The following is a 26,717-nucleotide window of genomic DNA, read 5'->3' as shown; positions in this document are numbered from 1 at the left end:
CGAACTGGGTCGTTCGGGTGGCCAATCTATACTGCAAACTGCTTAAAGAACTGGAGGTTAACAAGAGTAAGGGAAATAAGGACTTTAAATTAGGGTGGGAAAGTAAAATGTCTTGGCAGGTTTGATGTTGCCGGAGGAAACAGTGAGGCTGACTTTTCCTTCCGTGCTGAATGGTTGGATAAAGGAGGACAGACCAGATGGAAGGAAGTTATTCAAACCATCTGAGCACACTTCACTGAAGCAGGGGGTACCGGGGGTCCACTCTGACCTCCATCCCTCTCTTGGGTCTGTTGCAGCCAAGTAGCTTCACAAACAAGGGCGGGAGGCAGGGAGGACTCTGTGCTTTTGACATTTCTCCTGTATTGGCGCTTTGACCCGCAATCCCTACATAGGGTGGCGGGTTCTTTGTCTCTCCATCCGGGTCCAGTTTGAGGGAATGGAGAGTATAAGATGAGAATGATTTTTTTTCTTTTGGAGCACAGAAGGATATTAGAGAAATCGTCTTTAAATTTAGACACTTTTGCTCAGTAATTTAGTCCAATTTTAACCCAAGTGAGATTCTAGATAGGGGAAAAAAGAGTTTTGTCAGAGTTATCGGAGGGTTTAGATGTGATACATTAGATATAACAGTACAATGGCCCAGCTTAGCAAGAATGGAGCAGGCACTTGGTGAATCCAGGAAGCAGTGGATTTCATAAGATAGAATATCATATCAAATATTAGAAACAGTGTAAAAAATTCCACTCTGGAGGAAACATACTTTTCTCCATTTGATTAATTTCTAAATTATTTATGAAAGTATTCACTACTTAACATGGTAAGGCACATTTAAGTTTTCCGTAAGTAAAGTACAGATAATATTTTAGAAAGCTGAATTCCATTTCACATGAAGAATTGCAGGCTGAGGGAGATGGACTTATATTTGCTTCCAATTCCATGAAGGGGAAAGTAATCAATTGTTGGGCATCCTCCACGGAAATCTGCTGGGTGGGATGCGGTCCTCAGCAGTGTAGTATCCGGTGACTTTGCAGCCTGTCCCCTTGCTCTGTGTCTGAGGTGGTTGCCAAGAGGATGACTGAAATGGCCATCAGGCCTGCAGTGGATTTAAAACATGATTAAAATACAGCAGCATTTGGCTAAGAAGCCACAGTATTAAGAACCCACAGCCTTCTGAATAGCCATATGCCCGTGTTGTTACCTGCTGGAAGCGTTTCAGAAGTACTGTGATGGAGGGGCCAGGGGAAGGTGAGCTGGCAGATGACCTTGTGAAGACCAAGAGGAAGTCAGGGGCAGCCAAACAGAAGGAATTGCAAAGTCCTCTGGCAGAAGCATCTGCCCCCACATGGAAATGAAGCTCTTGGTTCTGTGGGGCTTCCATGCATCCTGATGGCATGGGAGGCTCCCACACTAAGAGTGGTTGCTTCCGAATGAGGAGGCGGGGATTTGGGGGGAGTCAATAGATATATATGTTGTGAAAACTGTGACATCTCTTAGAGTTGCTCTGTTGATAATAACCATGCTCTTATACCACAGTGAACTAATTTCTGGAGTGGGACAACAACAATACAGTCACTGAGTTAAATCTTCCTTTCATGTTTCTTAGGAATCCGAGAGAAAAGGGCTTAATCGAAAGAATCTATATGGTACAGGACATTGTTTCCACCGTTCAAAACATCTTGGAGGAAATAGCTTCTTTTGGAGAAAGAATTAAAAAGTAAGTTCTACGTTTGCATCGTGGTGTTTGAATTAGCGCTTCCATTCACAAGGATGAGTGGGGGTGGGAGGGGCGAGGTCAGAAAATACGAAGACCTAAGCCAAAAGCAATGGTGTCAGTCACACCCCGTTCAATTTGGTTGGTTTGCTCCCTGGGTTTGTCAGTCTCACAGTTGGGCAGGTCCCTCAGACAGGGGCGACCAGATGGCCGGCTCTCCACCAGTCGTCCCAGCATAATTATTCATAGTGCTCCCTCTCCCTCTCAAAAATATCCTGGATTAGGTGATGAACTAGATTTTTAAAAATAGAAGGGAAAGCAAATATGCTTTAAAGGAGCCTTAAAAAAATATCTGGCCCACAGACCAGTCATGCCTTGAGTGAAATGTTTTCTTCAAGTAATGCTACCTTACTAGCAGCATCATAGATGCAAAGATGTGAAGTTAACATATCAAGTATGTGAGGCCTCAGGACAGAGGTCAACAGATGTTCTCTGTAAACAGCCAGAGAGAATAAGTATTGATATTTCTGGCTTTGTGGGCCACATGGTCTCTGTTACAACTACTCAGCTCTGTGACTGCACAGCTCTGTTGTTTCTGGGTAAAAGCAGTCACAGTTGATACGTAAATGAATGGGTTTGATATGTGTTCCAATAAAACTTTATTTGCAAATGCAGGTGGCGGGCTAGATTTGAATCAAATCCAGCCCATAGCTTGCCCTTCCCTACCTTAGAGCATGGGGCTAACTTCTATAAAGGAGTCCCAATTGAGAAAGACTCTCCTATGATTTGTGTTCTTTTTTTTTGCTTGTTTTTTATACATTATTGAACTCTGCATAACTTGGTCTTCACTTGGTACCAATGAATAGATTAGTTTTTAATTTTTTTTGAACCCTAAACTTAATTTCCCCCTTTAAATCCAGAAGAATTGTATCAGCCATGTTTTTCTTTCTAAATATTAATTAGTACCTTTTTAAAAAAATCTTATTAGTCAATCTATTTTTTTTAAGTAAAGGAGATGATGTTTAGAGATTGCATTTAGGTAAAGGAGAAAAAAAATAGTGCTAAAAGCCTACTGAAAGTTTTGCCTTATTAAAATGCAGAGAAATCTGTAAATGATCATTAATATCAGGAAACAAATATTTAATATGAAACTTTCTTGGGATACTGATCTTCTTTCTCAGATCCTTATCAAATGGAAGTACCCTTGCCTACCCATTTATTATTGCCAGAGTAAACATGTTTCTTTTGTTTAAAAAAATAGGTTAAAAACCATCTTTACAGAAACTTAGTGAGTTTACCTTTGTAAAGGAAATTTGATAAAGGGAATTGTTGCTCCCTTTATCACTGTCATAGGAGAAGAAAAATTAAACAGTGGAACTTTTGCTTCTGTATGTCAATCTGCTTTATTCCTCTGTTTGATATATATAGACAAATGATTCCTGAATTTATCTTCAAAACTGTTTAACCAAAACCTAAGTGACAGTAGAAAATAGTGGAATGAGGAGGGTGGATTATAATTCTTCATTCATTCACTCATCAACCATCAATTATTGAGTTTCAGGCACTGACTTGGTGTAAGAATGCGAGTTGAATTCGTAACAACAGTCAGAGCGACACCAACTGATGTCATGTGCCTTCCGCTGTTGTAAGCCCTCTGCTCATAGCAACTTCTTTCGGGAGCTACTTGAAGGAACTAGATTAAGTGATTCCAATGCCCCTACACATTAAGGATTCTTAACATCCCCTTTTTGCAGAGAAATTAACCATGTAGCCCAGGGTTACACAGCTAGTAGCCATGGAGCTTGGATTTGAACCTGGCCTCCTTACTACTGCACTATAATGTCATTACACTCCAGGGATCTGTTTTCCATTGAGGGGGAATAACTAATAAAACAAGTAGAATTCAGGAGCACGGATGCTAGATGGAGGTAAGACAGGATGCTGGGGGAGGTCTGACCAGCCCAGAAAGAGGGCAGTTCTGACGAAGTGACAATTTATCAGCTTTTCTGAGGCTGGGAAGGGGTGTCTGGGTGCAGGATTGAGGAATGGGGGCTTCAGTAGGTATGGACCATTGTGCTAGGCTCAAAGCCCACGAGTCTGCTAGACACAGGGAGATGGAGGGATTTAGCACATCTGTGCCATAGGCCATGGCTGTGGCAGGCCTGGAGGTGAGGCTGGCCATTCAGGGACTTGAGTGGGTTGAAAAAGCCAATGGAAAAAAAATGGAGTGGGGGACGTATTGGCTGCAAGAAGGATGAGAGGCTATGGAGTGGGGGCAAGACCAAGGAAGGAAGCCGGTGTCTTTGGTAAAACCGTCCTCATGCCCGAAAGCCTGTAACAGACAAATGTGGCTGTTGTGTACTTGATAATGATCAAGGAAATGTGTCTGATGGGAGAGGAGGGCAGAGTGATTTAAACAGCCCCCCTGCCACTCGACAGTGCTTTTGAGTGCCGGCTGCACCCTGCGCAGCTGCGGTGGCCATGTCTGAGACGTATTTTCAGCCATGAACAGGGCACTGTTCTGCCCCAGCTGCAGCACAGGAAGGCTCAGCTCCTATTGATTCTCTGGCCATTCATTATTACAGTGACCTTCGTGTTGCTGCTGGGCATTCAAGTGGGACGGCATGTGTAACTCTGTTGGAATTCCATTGTGATTCAGCGCTTAAGGACCAGGAAAACTTTTGCCCAACTATTGGCAACCAGCAAATAAATAGCCTTACGTAAAACCCTGAGGGCAAGGCTTCTCTGTTACGGATGGAGTGGACCCCATTGGTACTGCATTTATATGGAATAAACTGTATTATTTTTCTACATACTCTAATATTACACATATTTCAAAGGTACAGACATATCAGGCTAAAATGTGAATCATCATGTTGCCTCTGTATTATCCCAGGCAGCAGGCAGGATGTCAGAAGAGTGATTTATACGTCCTGTCTCTATGGACTGGTGGTTCAGACCATTGCATTGTTGAGCCAGTAGGGAGATCTCCATAGAGGAGATGCTTATACTAAGGTGGACCTAGGGCAGGGAAGTCACCCCTACAAATGGTCCAGAATAAGGCTTCGAAGGTACATCCTTAGGAACTGGAACTTCTCTGGTTAGTACATGATGTTAAGAAACATGAGTAAAGAAGATGAGAAGGCAGGCTAAGTGCATTTTGAATTAAGAGGATCTGGGAATGATAAGTCCAGGTGTCTTAGGTTTAACCTAAGAGGGATATGTTGAAAGGGACCCAGAGTAAAGGCAGAAAAACCAGATAGGGGGCCAGAGGTCACTTGTGAGGAGAGAAGTCACAAGTTAGTGTGAAAACCAGGCTTGTACACAGCAGAAAAGCAATCTACATTCTACAGAGTTATAAATCCAGTTGTCTCTGTTTCTGTGGGCAGGAGGGTGAAAGGACTTCATTCCTTCAAGCCTGAAAATGAGGAAAACAGCGATACTATTAACACAAGGATCAAATAGTGGGGCAGCCAGTTCGGTAAGGAGTAAGAGTAGACAATGACATTGCACCCACCTCACCAGATGTGGCCACACCCTCTTTATAGTGTTTTAAAATTTTGAAAATGATATTTAGAAAACATGCTAGTGAACCCCCGTGGTCGAATGAGTGAAAGGAATTCATTAATTTTTTTCACTAATTGGAAGGTTTGGCTCATTTGTCTCATTACTGCCCAAATCGGGGATTCACCCTTTAGAATTTAGGGAGCTCCCCAGTCAGGAAAATTGGGGAAATCTGTAAAAACGTTTAAGAAATTATTTGATTTCAGGATGGAAAGCTTTGATTGGCCAGGCTCTTCAACCTTGGGTGTTCTGTGGAAGTGCTAAGTAACTACAGGATACTCTGTGATAAAGCGAGAGAGAGTCTAGTAAGCTTTTGAGTGTCAGGGGTATTACTATACAGTGTATTGTCCAGCAGCCCTGTGAGCATGTGTGATAGCTTCACCTACATTCACTCTGTAATCGTTTACAGCCAAAGGCTCCCTGGCCCATGTCAGGGCACTATGTAGCTTCTGTTGTAAACGAGTCTGGGATTTCCAGATACGTTACGAGAAAACACAAAAGCACTGAAACACTATAGGAATATCCTCCCCTTCCTAAATATGTACTGGCAGCCACATGCAGAAAGACATATTGACCTCGAAGTGACCTAGATAGCCCTCAGTTTTGAAGATCACCATGTGTGGAGCCAGGATGACAATACTGCAGTCTGTAGTCACTTTTGAGAGCCAAGGTCTGTCTTCAGAGCTGTGGCTTCCAGGAGGTTCAGTGGCAGTTGGTCTGGGGACTTTCTCCGGAAGAATGTTTTTGCAGTGCTCGATCATCTTGGAAGTCTTGCATCTCCAGGTTTCCAAAGCAACTTTTCCAATAGACCTTTTCATTTGTGTAACTAAGAAATACATGGGACAGAATGAATCTATGTCGCCATTCATGTGTCAGAGGGAGTGATGCTGATGTGGTTTGTCTACAGCACGTTTAACTGGACGGTCCCGTTCCTTTCCTTCCTGGCCTGTCTGATACTGGCGGTTGCTACCATCACGTTGTACTTCATCCCACTTCGGTACATCATTTTAATCTGGGGTAAGTTTGGCACGGCCCTTTTGCTAGCAATCAATTCCTGGTAAGAACCAATGACTCCTCTTTAAAGTGTGACTGTAAACTTTAAATGTGCTCCTGTTGGCAATTAAATAGGAGATTGAAAGAAGCATGTAGGGAACCCCAACTTCCAGAATCCCCCTGCAGAGGCCAATTGTGTGAAGGATCTGCATAGCTATTGAAAAGCCTGTTGCATAACTGCGATCAAATAAAAATGGGATCATGCATGTGACTTCCCTTCGGCTTTCATGGCCATAAAACCTCTTAAATAATGCATCGTTATGGTCCAGGAACTTTCAGGATATACTGTTATCCACACAACGAGCAAACACCTGTACTTGCTCTTTACATTATGTCAGAGTAACCCGGTGGCTCCTGACACTTCATCTCTTCTGAAGGAAAAATTAATGCAACCCAATACTTGAATCCAGAAGCAGTGGGTGCAGGAGAAGGGCACTCAGTGACTTACTTATGCAGGGCCAGAAAGGAGAGGAAGCCGTTACCAGGGGAAATGGTGTACACAGGTTAGCTGCTTTAAAAAAGTAGAGGTAAAAATGGCGAACTTGAAATAACTTTCATGACTTGATTTACTACGCCAGCTAGCTGTTGGATAAAATACGAGCAGCTCTGTGAATGTGTGTGACTCGCTGGGTGGGCTCGGGTTGATAGAAGGGGGGTGCATTGCAGGAAATGAATTGTTGGAGACACCATCCACCTTTCTGTGTCTGTCCTGATTTTCCATTGCTTAGCTCCTATGACTGCCACTAAGTTCTCAATCATTGTCACTATTAGAGATCTTCCCTATTAAGATGTTCAGAGAGGTTTCCGATATAAGAAATCTCGATGAGGTGCCTTCATCTTTAAGCAAAAGCTAAGAGTCCCCTGCAAAGGCAGGATAAACCTACAGCCTTCCTAAAAGACAACCCATAAAGGTAGAATCCCAATGTCAAAGGAAGCCAAACCTAGACAGTGAGAAAGGAGTGAAATCATAGGGAAATAGAAGAACCCACAACATTTCAGAAGCAGAATGATTTAGGAGAGCACAGTCCATTCCTTCTCTGTTTTGTGCAGGAGGAGAACCATGACTTACTCACCTTTGTTTGATAGCACACTACCTCGTACATGGAAGGCACTCACTCACTCAGGATCTGATACAGGAGCAAGCAAAGCCCTTCCACCCCCCTCCCACGCCCACCAATATACTGCAGTCAGGGCTACATGCCAGTCACTCATAGAGAGGGGCGGGCAAACGTAGGCTTACAGTTGTTTGTATGGGAAAAGACATGCAAGTTAGGATTATTACCATAGTTTTATTAACTCAGTGTCACAGTGAGACTGGAAACTTACCTTTGCCTACCCTTGTAAATACTGATATCTGAAAAAACAGTGTTATAATTCACAATTACATATAACACGTATTCCCCACATGTGGAAAGCAGCCGTGCAATTTCTCCTCTCCCTGACTTTCTCCAAGTGATCTCTTAGTGTCTCACTGGTGGGCTCATTCCACTCCACTGATCTATTCTATCTGTGTTCTGAGACCGTTAAATGATAGTGTCTTTCCCAAATGGTATCCCTTGGTATTTGGATTCCAGTGACTTTTTTTTTTTTTGGCTAAAAAAATAAATGAATAAAAATTCACAGCAGACATGCCTTCTGTCTGTCTGTATTGTTTAGGTTAAAAACCTAGAACTTTGGATGTGTGATCACATGCCTCATAGGGTTAAGAACCCCCTCTATTAATGCCTTTTTTGTTTTCTTGGCTTATTGCCACCTACAGTAGTGAGGGGTACCCGCCTCCGTTGTGGCGGAGTTTCAGATGACAGAATTCTCTTGCCTGTGCTGTCGGGAGGTGATTCTCCCGTCAACCGAGGACACTGTGGTGGAGGTCTGGTCTTTATTATTCAAAATTTAATACTAGAACTCCGAGGCATGGGGAAGTCCAGTGATCTGTCTGAAGTCACACAACTAATGCATGGGAAAGTCAAGACTGGGGCCCAGCGTTATTCCTAGCTCCTTGCCCCTTAGAGATGAGCAAGGAGAGTCCAGGATGCCCTGTTGCCACTTGGTCTCGCCCAGTAGAAACTGTGGTGGAATGGCTGACATTGGAGCCTGGGATGCCTTCAAAACATAAAGTGTGTTTTTGAAGCATGCAATCTGAGTGCCTTAACACTTTCTATTTTAAATTTTTAAACACAGACAGTCTCAGTGCAACGTGGACTATTTCTGCCCTTGTTGGTGCATTGGAGCTAGTGTGCAGGTTTATAATCTCAGTAACTAAGAACGTGGTGTTTTGATCGGCTGTGATATTACCCCCGCCTTGCTGTTCATTGCAAAGGCTCCAGATGTGCACACTATATATAATTAACAATAGAAGATATATCTTTTCTCAAGATGCCTTTGTCTCCCTTTATCATTTTGCCTTGTCTGTTTTCTTTTGCCAAAAAGCCCATGCTACAATTAATGTCTTTAGAATAAAACAGTGAGCGTAGTTTAGTTCAAGGGAATGCTGGGGGAAATTTTAGCTCGAAACATAAAGCTGGCTGTGGGGGTAGAGGGAAGGAAGACAGCACAGTGCTGACTTGGGAGAAAGGGGATCATTTGCAAGAAGAGTCTTCGCCAGCCCAACCACCAGGCTTCCGTTTACTGGTGAACCATGGCCAGCTGCCATTTGCAAAAGCAGATGTAAACCTGACCGTCTCTAAGGAAATGATTGGAGGCTGGCACTGTGTCAGGTACGGTGCCATCCAGGAAGTCCTGTCCTCAGACAAAAGCGAAATAACTGCTAATGAAATTAGAAAAAAACATCAAACCTTGTACATGTTAGGAGCCATTAAATAACTAAATGTCATCTTGGCTGCGCAATTGGAGCCAGCCAAGGTATAGACGCCTCCGCTGAGAATTCATTCAGCGTGATTGGAATTCACGAGTCCTTCAGATATAACCCTCGATCAACAAGCTCTCTGTGGTGGAAGTCCTGAAGGCCACCTAGTTGTTGTGCATGAAAAAGGGCTGGCATTTGGTGAAAAGAGTATAGAGTGTGAGGAGTGGTCATAGGCAAGGAGCAGAGGAGGGGACAAAAGGCGGTTAGAGAAAGTCCTCTCTGAGGGGAGGTGGTGGACAGAGCCCAAGGCGCTGCCACCAAACATGCCTTATGTCATGAACCTCTTACTAATCATCACCGTCCCCGGCCACAATTAGCATGGACTCCTTTGCCTAGAGAAACCCACGCCCCGGTGCTGCGGTCCATAAATTAAGTTAGCAACCACAGGAAGATAATTTTCCAATAATAACTTTTCACAGTTTCCTGCAGCCTCAAAGCACAATCAACATGTCAAGTTCTGTTCTGCGGGGAGAGAGGAGAAACCTGTGAAAATGAGTCGGAGGGGGGGAGATAGATTTCTGCAGCTTCTTTTTAACAACAACAACAAAAAAACAACAACTCCGGCCCTGCACCTCCCACTGCTCCAGTTGGTCCAGAGCCCCCAAGCAGAGACTTGTTTGGGCTAATGAAGGTCTTTTCCCATCTGGGACGTGTGTTTCCCTAGAAGAGGCGGCTGTTAATCAGCGTAGTCCAAACACACCAATGAGCACCGCGGTTCCCGCGTGTGTTTCTGCTGCCCTGCTGCTGGGATTGTAATGGGATTTTCACAGCTGAAGAAGGCAGAGCCTTCTCCGACAATCCCCCCTGCCTTCCTTCAAGAAAAGGCATTTGTGAATGATTCCACATGACAACCACATGGGCATGGCTTGGGGTCTAGTAATTGTTTTCACACTAATTTTTACTTGTGAATGCCCCACCCCCCCAGTCAGGCGAGTTTTAAAGACAGATGGCTAGGTAGACAGACAGACAGACAGAAAGACAGATAAAGAGATCTCCCTGTGTTTCTGTTTTTCAGGCATAAATAAATTTACCAAGAAGCTTCGAAATCCCTACGCCATCGACAATAATGAGCTATTAGACTTCCTCTCCAGGGTACCGTCTGATGTTCAAAAGGTACGTAATGAACGGTCGCCACCAACAGGGGGCCCCAACACAGGAGCCTGCCCAGGCCGGGAGCCAGGGGAGCAGGAGGCTGTGCTCCTGTGAGTAATTGAGATAACGAATCAGAAAATCCTCAAAGAGGCCTGGCTTGCAGGGAGGTGGCGAGAAAACCTTTGTCCCAGGCATGAGATGATTGGGGAAAATTATCCTGAAAAAGAGCTACTTAAGAATGATCTGGAACTCCCACTGTGCGGCTCGAATGCAGTGGTGTTTGTCCCTTTTTCTGATTGCTTACCTCCCCCAAAGAGGATAAGATGGGGCCCAGTGAGTGGCAGAGTTTGAGGTGCACAACTGGGGGAGGCTGGTTTATTTTCCTGCTCTTCCGGATGGCAGGCGTTTTAGGGGAAGTAGGGGATAGGAGGATTATTCTCTTTATTCTTGTTTGCTCCAATTATCTCCTAGGCCTCCCTGCTATCTCTTTCCCTCTAAAGATTTAGGGATGCTTAGGGGAAAGCCCCCACTCACTCTAATTCACATAGAAGCAGAGACGGCGTGAAATAATTTGACATCAGTCACAAGTATTATTCACAGGTAATGGTCACTTAGTCCAGCGGCGTCGCGGTTCTGTGGCTACACAGAGATTAACCAAGACAACAATACCCGTAAAGTGGCCCGATCTGGGCCCCTGCGGATTAGGCTGCTGTAAACCTGGGGGGCAGGCAGCAATTTCTGTGATGGGAAATAGGGATCATCGAATCAATAGACAGGATACTGTGGCATGAAATAGCATCATGGTGATCAAAGACACAGTTCTTTATTATCTGAGAGAATCCCAAATCAAATATCGATTTTTATCTTTGGGCCACTGTGACATAATCATTCCCTGGAAGCTCTGGGTGGATTTGGGGGATATGGGCCTGAAAGGCCCAAGAGGTTTTTTTTTTCCCCTTCATTCCAAATTCTAGAGATTAAAATAGACTCCGTGATGCCATAGTCTTTTAATCTTCATTTCAATATCATTATTAAAATGTATTCTATAAATGTGATTTTACACGTTAACATGTGCATTACATGATTGTAAAAGAATCACCTGGCCTTTGCTTGTTTTGCATGGAAGAGTGACAAGGGATCTTCCCCAGACACTCTGAGGACAGCGGGCTTTTTTTTCATGTATCTGCTTTGGACCACGTGTAGCTCACCTTAGGTGATGGGTCCTGAAGTCCTTGGGGAGCCTGGCACAAATGCTCAGAGCAGCGAGCACATGTGGTCTGCAATACAATACTGTAAATAAAGCCACACCGCCATCCACCTATCAAAGCTCACACACCCGAGCAAGTAGGGTTGCAGCGTGCCCTCACTCGGGCGGCAGTGCGAGTTCATGCTGGCTTTGCTGGGGAATGCAAATAGCCATCAAGCCCATCAAAGAGACTGTCTGTACACAATGCAGGCACTGGCCCTCAGAGCGGTCATCCAGGTAGAGTTGGCAGGAATACAGAGGGACCTAACAAAGAGCATTCCAGGAAGGTGTACAGCCTGCCAGCGAGATCCTCTGTGCGGAGAGCACTTTCTAATAACGCAATGGACAGCCGGCCCCTGGGGACTCCCCAAGGGTTCACATTTGTCACAGATGTTTTAGCCATTCCATTGGAAATGAAGTTCATGTTTAAGAGCGATCTGTATAAGGCTGGGGCCAGTGTCCATTTCAACATTATTTTCCTCCCAGGCAAAATAAATGTATATAATTTGCAGAGCTATTTTCCCCCAGATTTTAGATATTTTTAAGTGAATAATTCCTAGTAAGTGGCTGTATCATATACTAAGAGAAACATTCCCAAGAGGCTGTTATTAGGTTTACTCACAGTGGAAAGAGGGCACACGCTGAAGTGAAATCCTCCAGCAGCGCCCAGAGCAGGTAGACCCCCATGCATCTCATTAGAAAAATCTGCTTTTAATATTTGGGTTTCAAGAAATGATGCATGACTTCTCAAATCCTTCCTGTAATTAATCCCTCCATGTTCCTGTGTTTAGAAAATGATTCATTACCTTTGAACCTTCCTTCCTTTGCCTGGGTGTGTCCTTGGGGAGCCATTAACACACACTGCGGTGAGCTAGGGTTACCGAGCCGCCAGCGTCACGTCTGTTTGTTTTCACAGGTGCAGTACACGGAGCTGAGGCCCAGCAGCAGCCAGAGCCCCCTGCGCAAGAAGCGCAGCGGTCTCTAGGACGCGCACCGACTGTGGACACCAGCGCCCGATTCTGGGTTTGGGTGATTAGACCAATATTATTGTTCTTTCGGTGGTACCCGTGGTGTCATTTTGACATGCATGTTGTGTGGCGCCCTCTCTGGACTCTTCCCCCTCCTTCAAGTGCATGGATGCACACGCACAGACGGGCGCATGCACACGCGTGGGTGCCTACTTGCACAGCAGGTCAACCCGGCGGAAGGAGACAGGCTGGAGACTGTGAAAGACTAAGGCCGCCATGGGCCTCAACGCCCTCCTTGAGAACAGCCGGGAGACCACTTGGATTCTGAGAGTGACTTTGAACTTGTTTTCACACCTCTGGCAGAGTCTCATTCAGATTCACCTATTTTCACTCCCCACCCCGACACTCCTTGCAGACTCCTGTTCACGTGAGTCAGTTTTATCCCCTGAGCTAACAAGTCTTTGATAGACATCCTCTGCCCAAGTAAGTATCTTCTCAACAGGTTTTTAAATAATGGGCAGGAGTAGCCCTCCTATTTGGGAATCGTTCAGCTGCGATTAGTGAAGACCTGTATGTAACATTTCAGTAAACTCCTCCGTGCTGGGAGAACAGCTTGCACCCCGATCCGTTGCTGGCAATGGACGCCCCAAAGGGTGCACTCGTCGAAAAGCAAAAGGTTCCTGAAAGTTATTTAGTTGCCTTAAAGCACCATTCCTTCCAATTTTACTGTTTGCTTATTTCCAAAATGACATGTCAACATTAAAGCATCAGAAAGGGGGAGGGAACGAGCGAATGAACTCTGAGACTATTTAGAAAGGTCAAGACTGCGACGCAAGGGACCAGTAAATGGAGCTGCTTACCTGATTGTCGTAAGCACTTCATTTGCTCACATTTTTTGAGCAGAAAGTAAAAATACTGTAGCAGTCCAAACTGATCCTAAATAAGCTACCCATAATAAAAATATATATCAGAGTCTTTTTCTGAGGAAAGGACCACTTCCTTTGAGAGTGTCTGATTCCTGTAGGCCCCACCATTTCACAGTGATGCTCCCCAAGTAAAAATTCCAATTTGGGGCACATATATATTATATATACACACACATAATATACGAAAACGTCTTTCTTTTCAAATGACATGTAAGTTGTAAAGACTGTATTTTGTTGACACATACTTTGTATGTGCATTTCTATATATATATATATAAAATATATATATGTATTGTAAAGAAAAGTTGAGGTAAAAAGATCTGATTTAATAGTGAGTTTTACTATGTTTTTTTTCCTCCCCTCTCTGGGTTGTAATTTAATAATCTTCAAACAAAATGTTTATGAAAAATGCCAAAGATTCTAAACCTTATCGTCCCGTGTCTGTTTTTCTTCATATTATATCTTCCGGGGTTGCTCTCCGGCTGAGCCAGATTCCTGCATGATTTGATTTACTCCCAAGTTAATGAAGCTGGCTGGAAAGAGTCTTGCAGAAATTATAAAAGCTCCAGTAAATCTCTTAGTTGTACATACAATAGATACCCAAGAACCTCTTTTGTTAAACCAGTTACTCAATCTTCTGTGTAAACAATGCCTCATTGTCTCACTCCCCAGCTATCTTCTAGTGTATCATAGTCTATCATTTTGTAAAGACCTAAGTCAGACGTTTTTAAACAGACATGTGAGATCTGATCAGTCATTTGAATGAAAACTTTCAGCAGCAAAACAACCCCTTATTTATTTAAAAGTGGAACCAATACTTTATTGTTGCTCTTTTTTTTTTTTCTGTAGAATTTCAAAATGAAATAATTCTCCTGACAAGAAGGCATCATTAGTTAGACTTATTTCCTTTGTAGCCCAACTGAAATCCTCAGCATTAACTCTGGGCCACAAACACCATTGGGATGCTGGAGCAGGGCCGAATCAACCCTTAATAAGCTGTATTTGGAAAATGGGTATTAACTGATTCCATACACACTTGGACATTAAAACTCAATGTCGGTTGTAAGTGAAATGTGAAGGTTTATGCATGTCATCAGAAATCCAAGATCTGGAATGCTTTAGATAAAATGTATGGATTGTGGATTCACAGTGTGATAAATAAATAAATTTTAGCAGGTGAGCTGAAGTTCGGCCAAGGCGTCCTCGTCCTCTTCTGAAACCTCACACACCCGTCTCCCGCCCTGCCTTGGATACCTTATAGGCATGTGAACCTCAGCAGGGCAGAAACTCAACATTCCCTCTCCCTCCATGTCTCCAGCATTCCTACCCTTATGCTTCTAGCTCTCTGATTTTGCTTATTGGCACTGGAATCTTCTGGGCTGGGAGGCCCTGGGCACCCCTTTTCTGTTCCTCATGCTTCTCTCCCCTCTTCCAATGCACAAAATTGGGTATATTCAAATGCTGATGCAGCATCTTACTCATTTCTATCTTGTCCATTTCCTGTTGCCACCACCCTGGTCGAGGAGTCACGGCAATGGACTCAATAATTTTATCCCATGCCCATCCTCATTTAGTCTGTTCTGTTCACTGGGGATACTTTCCTCTCTGTTTCTGTCTAAATGACGTCTTCCTTCCTTCAAAACTTTCACAAGTCTCCTGCCCATGTAGGCTTTCTTCGTTCCTTGGCTGGATGAGATCCCACCCTTCTCCTTTGCCTCCCCACACCTTATATATCTTTCCAGCATCTGTCATATTCTGCCACAGCTCATAGTTACCAGAGGCCTTGACTTCGTCTGTCCTCCACTGGTCAGCCCATCCTATCTGGTATCTAATAGACAGTCTGTAAATATACATATTTAACTGATTAGGTCATAGAGGACTTTTCCTTCTCTCCCCTTTCATGTGTGACTCTCAGAACAGGGGGCTGAGCTGGCTAGATGAGCATGGTCCATCTAAGGAACTAATTTCTTGATGAAATGCAAAGCTTATATTGTGTGGTACTATTTATAAGCTCTGGCCATAATATTTGTGGGCTGTCGAACAATTTTGGGTTTTTTTTTTCCTTGTCATTTATCATCAATGGTCTCGCTGAACAAAACAGGCCCCATTCCCATGATGGAGCCAGACATTACACAGATGCTTTGGAGCCGTGGCATGACAGTCTGAAGTTTTAGAAAGAAAATTCCGCCTGCAGATTGGTAGTTATGAATGTTCAGGGAAGAGTCAATTGTAGAATTCCTGATAAGGTGACAGGGGCCTGGAGACAGGGGCCTGGACTTCCAAATAGTGGCACTGAAAGCAGAAGAAAATGGAAGTGAAATTGGGAGATGGTTAGGGGGTAAAGTGAGCAGGACCTACCGGTGGCCTAAGTGGGGGTGAGGGAGAGGATAGGGTCAAAGGTAACTCTCAGTCTTCTCATCTCCAGGTCTAGGAAGATGGCGCTGCCCTTGGCTGAGGGAGAGAATTACAGAAGCCACCAGGGAGGAAGTGCATGAGCCTAGTTTTCAAAGGTGTTGAATTTGCAGTGCTTGAGAAGCATCTAATGGGGATTTCAAAGAGGTAAACGGATGTATGGATCTGGAACACTGAATGAATGCACGGCACTTGAGAGAGACACATTTAAGGGCCAACATTCATAGAAAAGGATTGAAGTTACATGTTGGAAGAGTTTTGAACTCAACACTCAAAGACACATGGATAAAGAGGAGTCACCTAAGAGTGTAAATAGAACTAGGATGAGAGGAGGAAAAGCAGGCAGCATGTGCTTTCATAGAATGTAACAGTAGCATTTCAAGACAGCAGATGTGATCCATAGTGCTAGATTTCACTGACATCACATAAGCTGAGGACAGCATAGTGACCTTAATTTCATGACATGGCAATTTGGAGGACCTTGTCAACAAGTCATTTTAGTGGAGTGGCAGGAATGGAAAATGGATTTGGGTTGAGAAGTGATTGGACATAGGAAAATGGGGACTCGGAATGAAGGTAACTCTGGAGAAGTTCCACTGGAAGAAGAGGGGAGAAGCAGGGCAGTGACAGGAACGAAAGAAGGTCTATGCCATCCAGCTTCTTAGAGTCACTCCATGGGATGGTGTTAGTAAGGAAAAAAATTAGATGTATCATAAACTCAGTGTACACCTAGTAGCTGCAAAAATTCCTCATGAGCCTGAGCTAGAACTCATCATATTTGTTACTTAAAACCATCCTCTGTCAAAACCCACCTCTCCTTTACATAGTATTAATCTAACTTTTATGGCAGCAGAATGGTCAAAAAATTGAAATAGGATATCCTCTGAAAATATTATGAATAGTCAATTGATAATTGAATGGAAATTGAAGGGTGACTTCTAAAGAACGGCTTAAAGCTTGTTACCTCTTTATATATAAGTTTCTTTTTATAAAGCCTGCCTTCTTATTCTGGCATTTTAATATAGTGATTTACATGGGGAAAATGGATAGTCAAGCATAAGAATAGTTAACATTTTATAACACTCATCAAATGGCAGGAACTTTCTAAATGTTGTAGATGTAATTTAATAATTTAATAATAAAAATATGAAATTGAAAAAAACACCAATATTATACAAACTCTGAAAAAAGCTAACACTTTTCTACACATTTTATGAGGCCCATATAATCCTCATCTCAAAACCTAGCCAGGTGATACAAGAATGGAAAATTACTTACCAAACTTCTTTATGAATATAGATGTAAAATTATGAAAGATATATAAGCCTCTGCACTGAAAAAATAATGAGAAGAAGGAGATAAATAAATGAAGGGATTCATGCATTAGAATATTCAATGTATTAAGATGTCAATAGATTGAATGTAAGCCCAATAAAAATTATAAGGCAATTTTTGCAGAAATGAACCAGCAGATTCTGAAATGTGTATGGAATTACAAGAGTTCAAGAAGAGCTAAAGCAGTCTTACAGATGACTAACACTAGCAGATACCAGGATATATTATAAAACTATTGTAACTAAGAAAATATGGTATTAGACAAGAAGTACAAAAGAGCAGAAGCAGACCCACACATGTTTGGCGTAACCTCTGACCTATGTCAAAGGTAACTTATTTGCAGTGTATATGGAAGAGACCTTTTTGGAAAATGATGCTGGGTGATTTTAGTATCCATGAGGAAAAATTAAATTGACCTGTTCTTTATACCACTCACAAAAATGAGTTCGACATAAATTTGCAGACCCAAAAGTGGAAGGCAAAATAAAAATTTCAGAAAATGACATAGGAAAATGTATTCACACATATGTGTGAAACAAAGATTTCTTAGGCTGGAGACAAGACACCAATCATACAGGGAAGGTATTGATAAATTGGAGATTATGAAAAGTAATCTTTTCTCAAAAATATTGAGTGGAAGGGTAAGCCACAAAATAGGAGAAGATATGTAATCTTTCTATATAATCTCACAAAGTACTATTACCTAGAATACAAAAAATGTTTCTACAATGAAAACGCAGTAGAAAAATGACCAAAAGACTTGAATAGACACTTTATGAAAGAGCCTATCCAAATGGCCAGTAAGTTTATAAAAAAGGTGCTCAACATCATTAGTTATCAGCCAAGTGCAAGTTGAACCCCCAAAACAACACTCCTGCACATAGTCTGAATGGCTAAAATAGAAAAGTCAGTAGCAAGTGCTGTCAAAGATATGGGAAAAATCATTCTCATGCCTCCTGGTGGGTGGAAGTATATGTTGGTATGACAACTTTGCAACACTGGCAGTATCTATTAAAGGCAACCATCCACATACCTTATAAGCCTTCCCAGCCTGTTACTCTTAGGTGTATAAGCAACAGATAATGTGCCCACGTTCAATAAAAGACATGCCCCAGAATGCTGATAGCAGCACTGTTGGTATTATTCCAAACTGGGAACAGTGTATATCCATCAGTATCTGAGTTGATCAATAAGCTGTGACTCGGTGACGGAATACCACACGGAAATGAAATAAAAAAAACTAATGTTATACGCAACCACATGGATAGATTTCACAAAAGATGTTAAGCCCATGAACTAAGACACAAGCACAGAAGAATTCAATGTGTGATCTCATTTATGTAAAATTGAAAAGCAGGCAAAATATAATCTACGGTGTCAGAAGTCAGGAGGCTGGGGGCTTAGACTGAGATCATGAACAGGCTCCTGGGATGATGTTAATGTTCTGGTGGTTTGGTTCGGGGCTGTGGTTAACATGAACTTGTCTGCTTTGTGAAATTCATTGAGCTGTAATCTTAGGACTTGTGTAATTTTCTGCATGTTTACTACAGAAAAAAAAAAAGAAAACCTATGAAGCATGACAGCTTTATCCCTAATTTAGAATAAAAGAAACTGAGGCCAATCACTGTTAAGTATTTTAAACATGAAAAATGAGAACTGAGTCAAATAAACATTTTAAATGGTGTCAGAGCGAGGAGTCGTTTTCAATAGTAAACCCAAAAGAGATGGTTCCTCTATAACCTTATGGCGTGTGAAACTCAGGTTTATTTTAGCACAAATCCATCCTCGGTTTTTAAATAACTTTGTTATCAGGGAACTCAAAATGACTTCCCCTAACTGATCACCTATGATAGCATTAAAAAGGCTTATACTCCGTCTAAACAGGTGAAGAACAGGAGAAAGGGACTTAAAACAGGAAGACGAATGGCTTTTTCAAAGGGGAGGAAGAGACACAGGGCACATGGGAACACAAATGACTTTTAGGGAAAATAGATCAGTCCTTCGGAGACTAGAGGTGGGATGGTTGTGTGGCCATCTCCTTTTCCCAGCCGTGTCCCTTTCCCGGCTGTGTCTTCTCATCCTCTCAGGTGCTGGGAGTCAGTCTTCCCAGGTTGCTCTTGGGGAGGGGATTTAAAACAACTGAGTTCCTTTGGGAGGCTCTTCTTTTATTCAGCTAAAGAAGTTAGGGGGTGGGGGAGGGGGAATCCTTTATCTGTTGGTTCTCAAATGCTTTCAGCTCAAAATAATTTTACGCCACAGTGGCATAATCTGGACTCCCCCACCCCTCGATATGCATATGTGTATAGATATATACACACATATTCCTAAATTTTTGTGAAATTACATGTACCTCTAAAAACTGTTCCATAGACTCCAATTAAAAGCCAAAGAACCCGTGTTTTCAGGCAAAACATTCAGAGTGTACCTCTTGCTACATTTGAAACCTCAGGGCGAAGAATGTGTTTTTACGGAGCCCCATGTCAGCAGTCTGCTCTGCCAGAATTCAGCTCATTTATGATTTCATCCAGCTTTTCTCTGGGAAATATTTTATTAGGCCAGTCTTTCTTAGCTGAGAAAATCCTGAGATTTCCATTTGTTTTCCGCCCCTTTAATTCATTATGGTAATACATACAAGCCTCTCTTCTGCGTGTGTTTTCATTATTAGATGAAAACAAGAGGTTGGAAAAGTAAAAACACATGAGCCCACGTAACTGCAGAACAAATGGCCGGCATGACTGATTTAGTGTGCATCTGCCGGATTATGATCTGGTGGTGGAATTGTGATCTACGCAGTGGTAGATGCTTGTCTTGAATTTGTTTGTATTTGTGTATGTGTACCCCCTAAAGGCCTGCACAAGCTGAAGCGATCCAGCCAAAAAAAAATAGTAATAATAATAATAATAGGGACAAGTGGAACCTTCCTTGCACAGTAAATGGAGACAGCAGATTGATTCCAACCCCCCGCCCATTGAAGCACAAATTGCCTACATTTTATGTGCACTCCATGTTGGGCTGAGCCCAGGTAGAAACGGGAGGTTGATGAGAATCTGATTAACAATTGGGAGACAGAGTCTCTGACTTGGAGAAAGGGTCAGGCGGAAGGGAACAGGGCACATGTTCTCCAGTGGTGTGGTCATAATTCTGTGCAGAGCTGAGCTTACCTAGGGGGAAGAAACACAGGCCACGTGTTGTCTTAAACTCTGGAAGTAATGCACTTGACTGTTTATTGTCACCCTCAGGTGCAGAAACTTTTGCTCCATGGAATTTAGAAGTGCTACCTAGCCTATGAGTCTGTCTAGAGAAAACGCCCCTCATGATATAAGAATAACATTATTGTCTGTACCATAGATAATAGATAATTTCATTTAAACATTACCTGAAAAATTTGTGCTGTGTATTCTCTTTTCCAAATCATTAATAAAGATGCTACGCCAAGATAGCACATGACCTTGATTCCTTCCACCAACTAACCAGACAGACGCCTCTCTTTAACTAGATCTAGTAGTTTTAATCATTATCACTGCCTTAAAAAATACAAGTGGTTTTCAGCCTACAAGTCTGTTTTTTTTTCCAGCAAATTAAAATTGGATCTTTGTGAGGCCCCACTGAATCTTCTACTACTTATTTTATTTAAATAGCAAACAGATTTTAGGGTGATTGCTAGAAAACCACCCTCCACTCTCCATTTTCAAGTGCAAGCTTCATAATTTGTAGCAGTATATTAGCTTAGAAGACATTGGGGTCCAGAGACAATCATACCAGTAGGTACCATTTATTGATGGGGATTTATATTCAAGGCACTTCGAAATCATAGTTTTAGTCCATTACAAAGATATTTTGCATAATTAACAGGATCTGTCTGGGCTGCAGGTTTCGACCTGTGCTCTAATCCTTGATTTTACACAAACCACTTAAAAAGAGTCATGATTGGGGGGGTCTGGGGGTGGGGGTGCATACTCTAGGGTCTCAGCAATTTTAGAACCATTGACTTTTAAATGATGAGGCTTGCTCTTGACAGTCCTTTTCCTTGATTCTTGTAAATGGGTAGTCAGTCAAGCTGCCCACTTCTACTGAGTATTCATGTTAGCTGCTCCTGTCGAAGGTTTCCAAATGAATAGTGTCTCATTTATTTTAATAATTAATGCCGCCTTTTCTCCTAACCTTAGTTTTTAGCCTAGATTTTGATTATTCATAGTCCTTGGGGAGGAGACATGAATACAATTTACAGATGATCCTAAAACTTCCCATTAAGTTTTAAACTCAGGAGTTTCAAACTTCTCTCCCAATGTCCTGCTAATTTTTAACATTTATACTTTATTTGATCTTTGTTTTACCTACTTTCCCTCTTTTATAGTGGTCCATTCTCTAATTCAGGGGCAACAAAAATTTTACATGTCCTAAAATAGGCCTCATTCACAAGGGAGAAAACTCAGAGGACCGATCGAGCCCCAGTTTGGACCATGCTGAAATAAAAGCCAGTTCTGCTTTTTTTTTCCCATCTGCTGTTCATTAGCATTTGATTGTTACTGGCATGGAGTTGGGTGAGCTCAATGACCTAGAGCCAGAAAGGCAGAGGTTCAAGTTCAAGGTTTGGTACTATGGCATTAAATTCCTGTATGTCTTTCGTCAACACACTTCTTGGAGCCTCAGTTTCTTCATTTCTAAAATAAGAATAACAGAACCCCAATTGTGGATGTTTTGCAAACATTTTTTCCATATTACAATTTCTCTCTTTTTATGATGTGTCAATGGTGTATTTTAATAAAAAGGAGTTTTAAATTTAATGCAGTATAATTTATTATTTTTTCAATTATATGTACTGTTTGAATCTTGCTTAAGGAATTTTTGTCTAAAGTCCTAAAGACATTGTCCCATGTTTGCATCTAAAAGCATTGCCTGATTTCCCCCATCTGCGGTTTGCTTTCTCCGGTTTCAGTTATCTGCCATCAAATAAGGCCTGAAAATATTAAATGGAAAGTTGCAGAAATAAGCCATTCAATAAACAATGTATAACTTTTTTTATCATCACCCAAGCACATGCTTACTGATTTTAGAGAGAGGGAAAAGGAGGGAGAAAGAGAAACCTCCATTGGCTGCTGCCCACACTCACCCCTACCAGGGGACCAGGCCGTGACCTTTTAGACTTTTCCATGTACTCCAGCCAACTGAGCCACACCAGCCAGGGCAACAATGTATACATGTTAATGCGCGCCCCTGGGCTGCGTCAGGAAATTCTGCGTGAGAAGTCTCGTGTGACAAAATATCGCGTGAAGAAGTCTCAGTAACGGGAAAACACATTCTGCGCCAGGCGCGTCGTCCATGTTTGCTGCGTTTCCAGAGCCTTCCGGGCTCCTGCGGTTGTGGCGTAGAAACCTTCTCCGTTAGCTACTCAGAGGCTGCCCTGGTGGTCGCGGGAAGGACGGTCGCCGTAAGCACTGCTTGTGTTCGAGGGACCCTTATTTTTCTTAATAATGGCCTTAAAAGGGCGAGAATAGTGAGGCCGGCCCTGCGGCGAGGCCGCAGAGAAGCCGCAAAGTGTTTTGTTGGGAAGGTTAGCCAAACATGACGTCCTTCCCCGGGTTTCATCTCCACCCGGACGCTTTCCTACCATCTCCAATTCACAAGCACTGGGAGTCCAGGAAAATAAGGTATTTAGTGAGTCGGCCCATTCACATACGTTTTATTTCGGTATGCCGTTGTAATTGTTCTATTTTATTGTTAGTTATGGCTGTTAATCTCTCGCTGAGCTGGATTTATCAATTAAACTTTGTCGTAGGTACGCGTGTATGGGAAAATGTACTATGTATAGGGTTCGGTACTGCCCGTGGTTTGGGGCATCCGCTGGGGGTCTGGGAACACATACCCCGAGGACAAGGGGTGGGGAAACCACTGTATGGTGTCATTACAGAACAACAAGGGGGGGGCCTGGGTCGATATACTATTACCTGAAAGGAACCCCCCAGGTTTGTTATGTCCGCCACCTTATAGGAAAGACGTCTCTCAATGCCAGAGATTCGTGGAAAGGAAAGGAAATGTTTATTTAATGCTATACAAACTTAAAGTAGTGACCTAATGTCTTCATCAAAAATTCCAAAGTCCCTTAAAACATCCACAAACACACACAGTCCTTCCTCCCCCCTTTGCCCAGTCTGGGGTACCGTATCTCAGGAAAAGAAATAGAAGTACATGTCTCAGGCAGCTCCCAGTTCTTCCCAGTAGTCCATTTTGGCTGGTAGGGCTCCCTTGGTTCCCGGCACCATCAGCCATGTCGCTGGGATCTCAGCTAAAGCCAGATGGTGGTCCCCCTTTCTAAAGCTGCGGGGGTCCTCACTGTGGCAAAGCTGTGTGGTTCTCCCTCCCAGGGCCGTGGGAGTCCCCACTCTGGTTCTCCCTGCACAATGGCTGCCATGGCTCAGTTTAAATCCCCGCACCAATCTTCCTCTGCAGCCCCATTTCTGACTCCTCCCACAATTGGCTACACTTGCCAGCGCTCCCATATCCTTCCAGCTTTATTGGGCTGCCATTGTGAGTCTGGGCAGGGGAGGCCCCGTGTCATGGAGTCAATCATCTCCAAGCTCCCATTCAGATGCTGTAACTCGGGGGACCTGACCCCCAGTTACATCTTGGTGGGGAAGTTACTTCTATCCCCCTGGCTCACAGTATGGCCACAGCTATTTAACATATCTGTGTAACCGGTTAAAGGTTATAGATATGTCAAATGACCACGCCAGAGGTTAGCTGCAAAGCTGTTGCTATGCAAAACAGCTCTCAATGTCCCTGCTCCATTTGTCCCTTCCCCCAACCCACACCTATGTGTGTGTGAGTGGGGGAGGGGTGGGGGAGGACATCCTAATATTTCCTGAACACCTTGAGTTCTGGACCCCATTTCAAATCCTTATTTGGGGCCCCCCTCTTGGCTGTACCCGGTAACACTGTTACATTCACACTTAGGTCTAAAAATCCAGAAATGAGTTGGCCATACTGTATGAAATAAGGCTCATCATATCTACTTTTTCAAATGGTTATCCAATTGACATTGTGTTACTCATTTTTACATAAAATTATTTTCCCTGAAGTTTTAGAGCAGAGGCCTAGGTCAGGATAGCTTCATAGCAATAGTTGTTGCAAAGTGATTTAAAACCATGGCCTTGCACTTCCCAGTTCTTTGCCCTTTTCTTGTCTCTACCGCTGTTGTCTAAACCTTTTCTGTAATAGTCCTGTCCTGCTCAATTGTGTTTCCATCGCTGGCAGTTCTTTAACTTACTAGGGGGTTTTGGTCTATTGTTTTTGAGATTTGGGGGTTCATAGTGCCCAAGGAGCTCCAGCTCCCTCAGACCTAAAAGTTGGGGTATGCAGAAGCCTTTTCTGGCTCAGCTGCTGTCCTCACATTGCCTGCCATAGGCCTCCAGGTACCTCCTGGAGGTTTGCAGGTTCTTTTAATCTCAGGCTTATTAGATGCCCCTGCTGGTAACACGAAGGTATTGAAACTATCAACAGTTTGTTCTTCCCCATTTATATCTGGGTACATGCTGAGGTCAGACCAGGTGGTTTGGGTGATGTGTTGTGTATAAGTTTTGGTTATGCTATCACAGTTTCTCTGCTTATCTTTATGAGCTTATTCCAGAAGACTATATTATATATAATTATATATTAATATATGTGTATAGCAAATTATATATTATTTATCAGTATGTGTGAATATATATATCTGCATATATATGTGTATATATACACATATTATATATGTATATATATATATGCCTGGTAATGGTAATGGATGAAATAGAACTCTAGCCTGTATCCATGAACTCCAACAAGGTCAATACTATTTTATTTTCACTATTCCATAGTCTATTTATAATTAGTTGTATCTAATATAATGAACTTCTTCTTCTGACATGTTTTATAGTGATACACTATTTTAATAGTCTTGTGTAAGTATATAATTTATAAATAAATAAGACTATAATTATTTGGAGCTATTCAAAATGCTTTGCTCAGTATTCATAGATTTTTAAAAATGTAAAAATCTAGTAACTTAATGTGCATTAAATTATGTAAAACTGGGATGTATGAATAGTTATATGAAAGAAAATAAGAATCTTAGGAAACAAATATTTATTTTCATCTTATTTGTAATAGTCAGTTATAATATGAGGGAAGATGATGAAAATATATGAAATTATAAACTATTTTCATATGGTGGGTTCTGATGCTGTAGCTATCCAAATTTCATATGCAACAGAAAGTAGAAATTACTGAAGTTTCATGTCATATTAACTGCATTGGGAAAACAACTATTTAGAGAGGAACATTTGATGGATATTAGTTAAACACTACACACCAGACTATTTTTCTCCCTTCACTATCAACTAAGAGTATAATAAAAAAAAGTACCGTGAAAATATCTGGAAGTATAGTCTCCTGGAACCATTAAAAACTAAAAAAGTCAAATTGAAAGAGGGGAAGGGATTAAGAAGCACAAATGGACAGTTACAAAATAGTCACAGGGATGTCATGTGTGGCACAGTCAATAATATTGTAATAACTAGGCATGATGTCAGAAGGGCCCTGGATTTATCAGGGCGATCCCTTCATAAGCCATAGGAATGTCTAATCACTGTGTTGTGCACCTGAAACTCATGTAACTTGTCAACTCTCATGGAAAAATACAAATATTCTTTAAATAATAAAAGAACTCTGAGGGGAAAAAGTCAGATCGATAGGCAAGAATATTTGGTGAGTTTTTGATGCAGGGTCTCCTCTTTAGGTTGAAAATGGTAGATTGCATTAAAGAGAAGAATGTTGTATTGGTTCCCATTGCCAGTTTTGCAGGGGCACACGTCTACCTTTTTTCCTTAGAGAATTCTTTCATCCATATTTATTTTCAAGGAGGAATTTCTTACATTTTGTATGGGTTGTACTCAGACATTCACATGTGGGTGCACATACACGCGTAAACACATTCCTAATTTATTCCGAGTATCACTGAAAAACAATAGTATGTGACAAAAATTAAAAAACACATCCTTTTTATAATAGGATGATGTCCTATTAAAGCTGACATGCTATATGGGGTGATACAGAGAACACTGAAAGCAGAATCAGAAAATCCGGGTTCCTGACCTGAATCTGCCCTTTTAGGAACTTTAATGTAAATCATTATCACTAGTAATGCTGGAAATAGTCGGATAGAGAGTCATGGGCATGTATTTATCTCAAGGGTACTCCCCTTCATTGAAACTCCATTGTGGAGCCTCCCAAGCAACTAGTTAGTGGTCAGCTCCAGAGGTGAGGGAGGGGGAGGGATAATGCTACTGTAAATTGGAGAAGAAAATGCTTTTCTATAGTAGGGATGAGATAAAAAGGCTCATCTCAGCTGAATGAAAGCCAGGCTCCAAAACGCTAATTCTTTATGTCGTCACTAATATTAATTGTTGAGACATTGAGCGCAAAATTGCAATACATTCTAATTCAGTTTCTCTACTGAAATAATAGGATGATAGATTTAGTAGTAGAATCTTAAATACTGTCACAGTGCAAAATA

The 26,717-nt window shown here is 42.2% G+C and overlaps 1 protein-coding gene across 7 annotated transcripts in view; it reads left to right on the top strand.

Annotated features, from left to right (window-relative positions):
• MCTP2 (multiple C2 and transmembrane domain containing 2) overlaps positions 1-20,043 on the top strand; it is a 144,792-nt gene extending 124,749 nt beyond the window's left edge. For 6 of the 7 annotated variants that reach the window (XR_004900245.1, XR_004900243.1, XR_004900244.1 and 3 more), the window contains 4 exons: positions 1,604-1,714; positions 6,183-6,292; positions 10,207-10,304; positions 12,446-20,043. Coding sequence is in view for 1 of the 7 variants with exons in the window: in XM_028502371.2 (XP_028358172.1) it covers positions 1,615-1,714; positions 6,183-6,292; positions 10,207-10,304; positions 12,446-12,514 (377 nt within the window). In the remaining 6 variants the exon portion in view is untranslated. The remainder of the gene's footprint in view (positions 1-1,603; positions 1,715-6,182; positions 6,293-10,206; positions 10,305-12,445) is intronic. The other variant, XM_028502371.2, reaches the window with a different exon arrangement.
• Positions 20,044-26,717: the final 6,674 nt, after the last annotated feature.

The sequence above is a fragment of the Phyllostomus discolor genome, chromosome 12, assembly GCF_004126475.2.
Source record: "Phyllostomus discolor isolate MPI-MPIP mPhyDis1 chromosome 12, mPhyDis1.pri.v3, whole genome shotgun sequence".
NCBI lineage: Eukaryota > Metazoa > Chordata > Mammalia > Chiroptera > Phyllostomidae > Phyllostomus > Phyllostomus discolor.
This window is presented reverse-complemented; position numbering and strand designations above follow the sequence as displayed.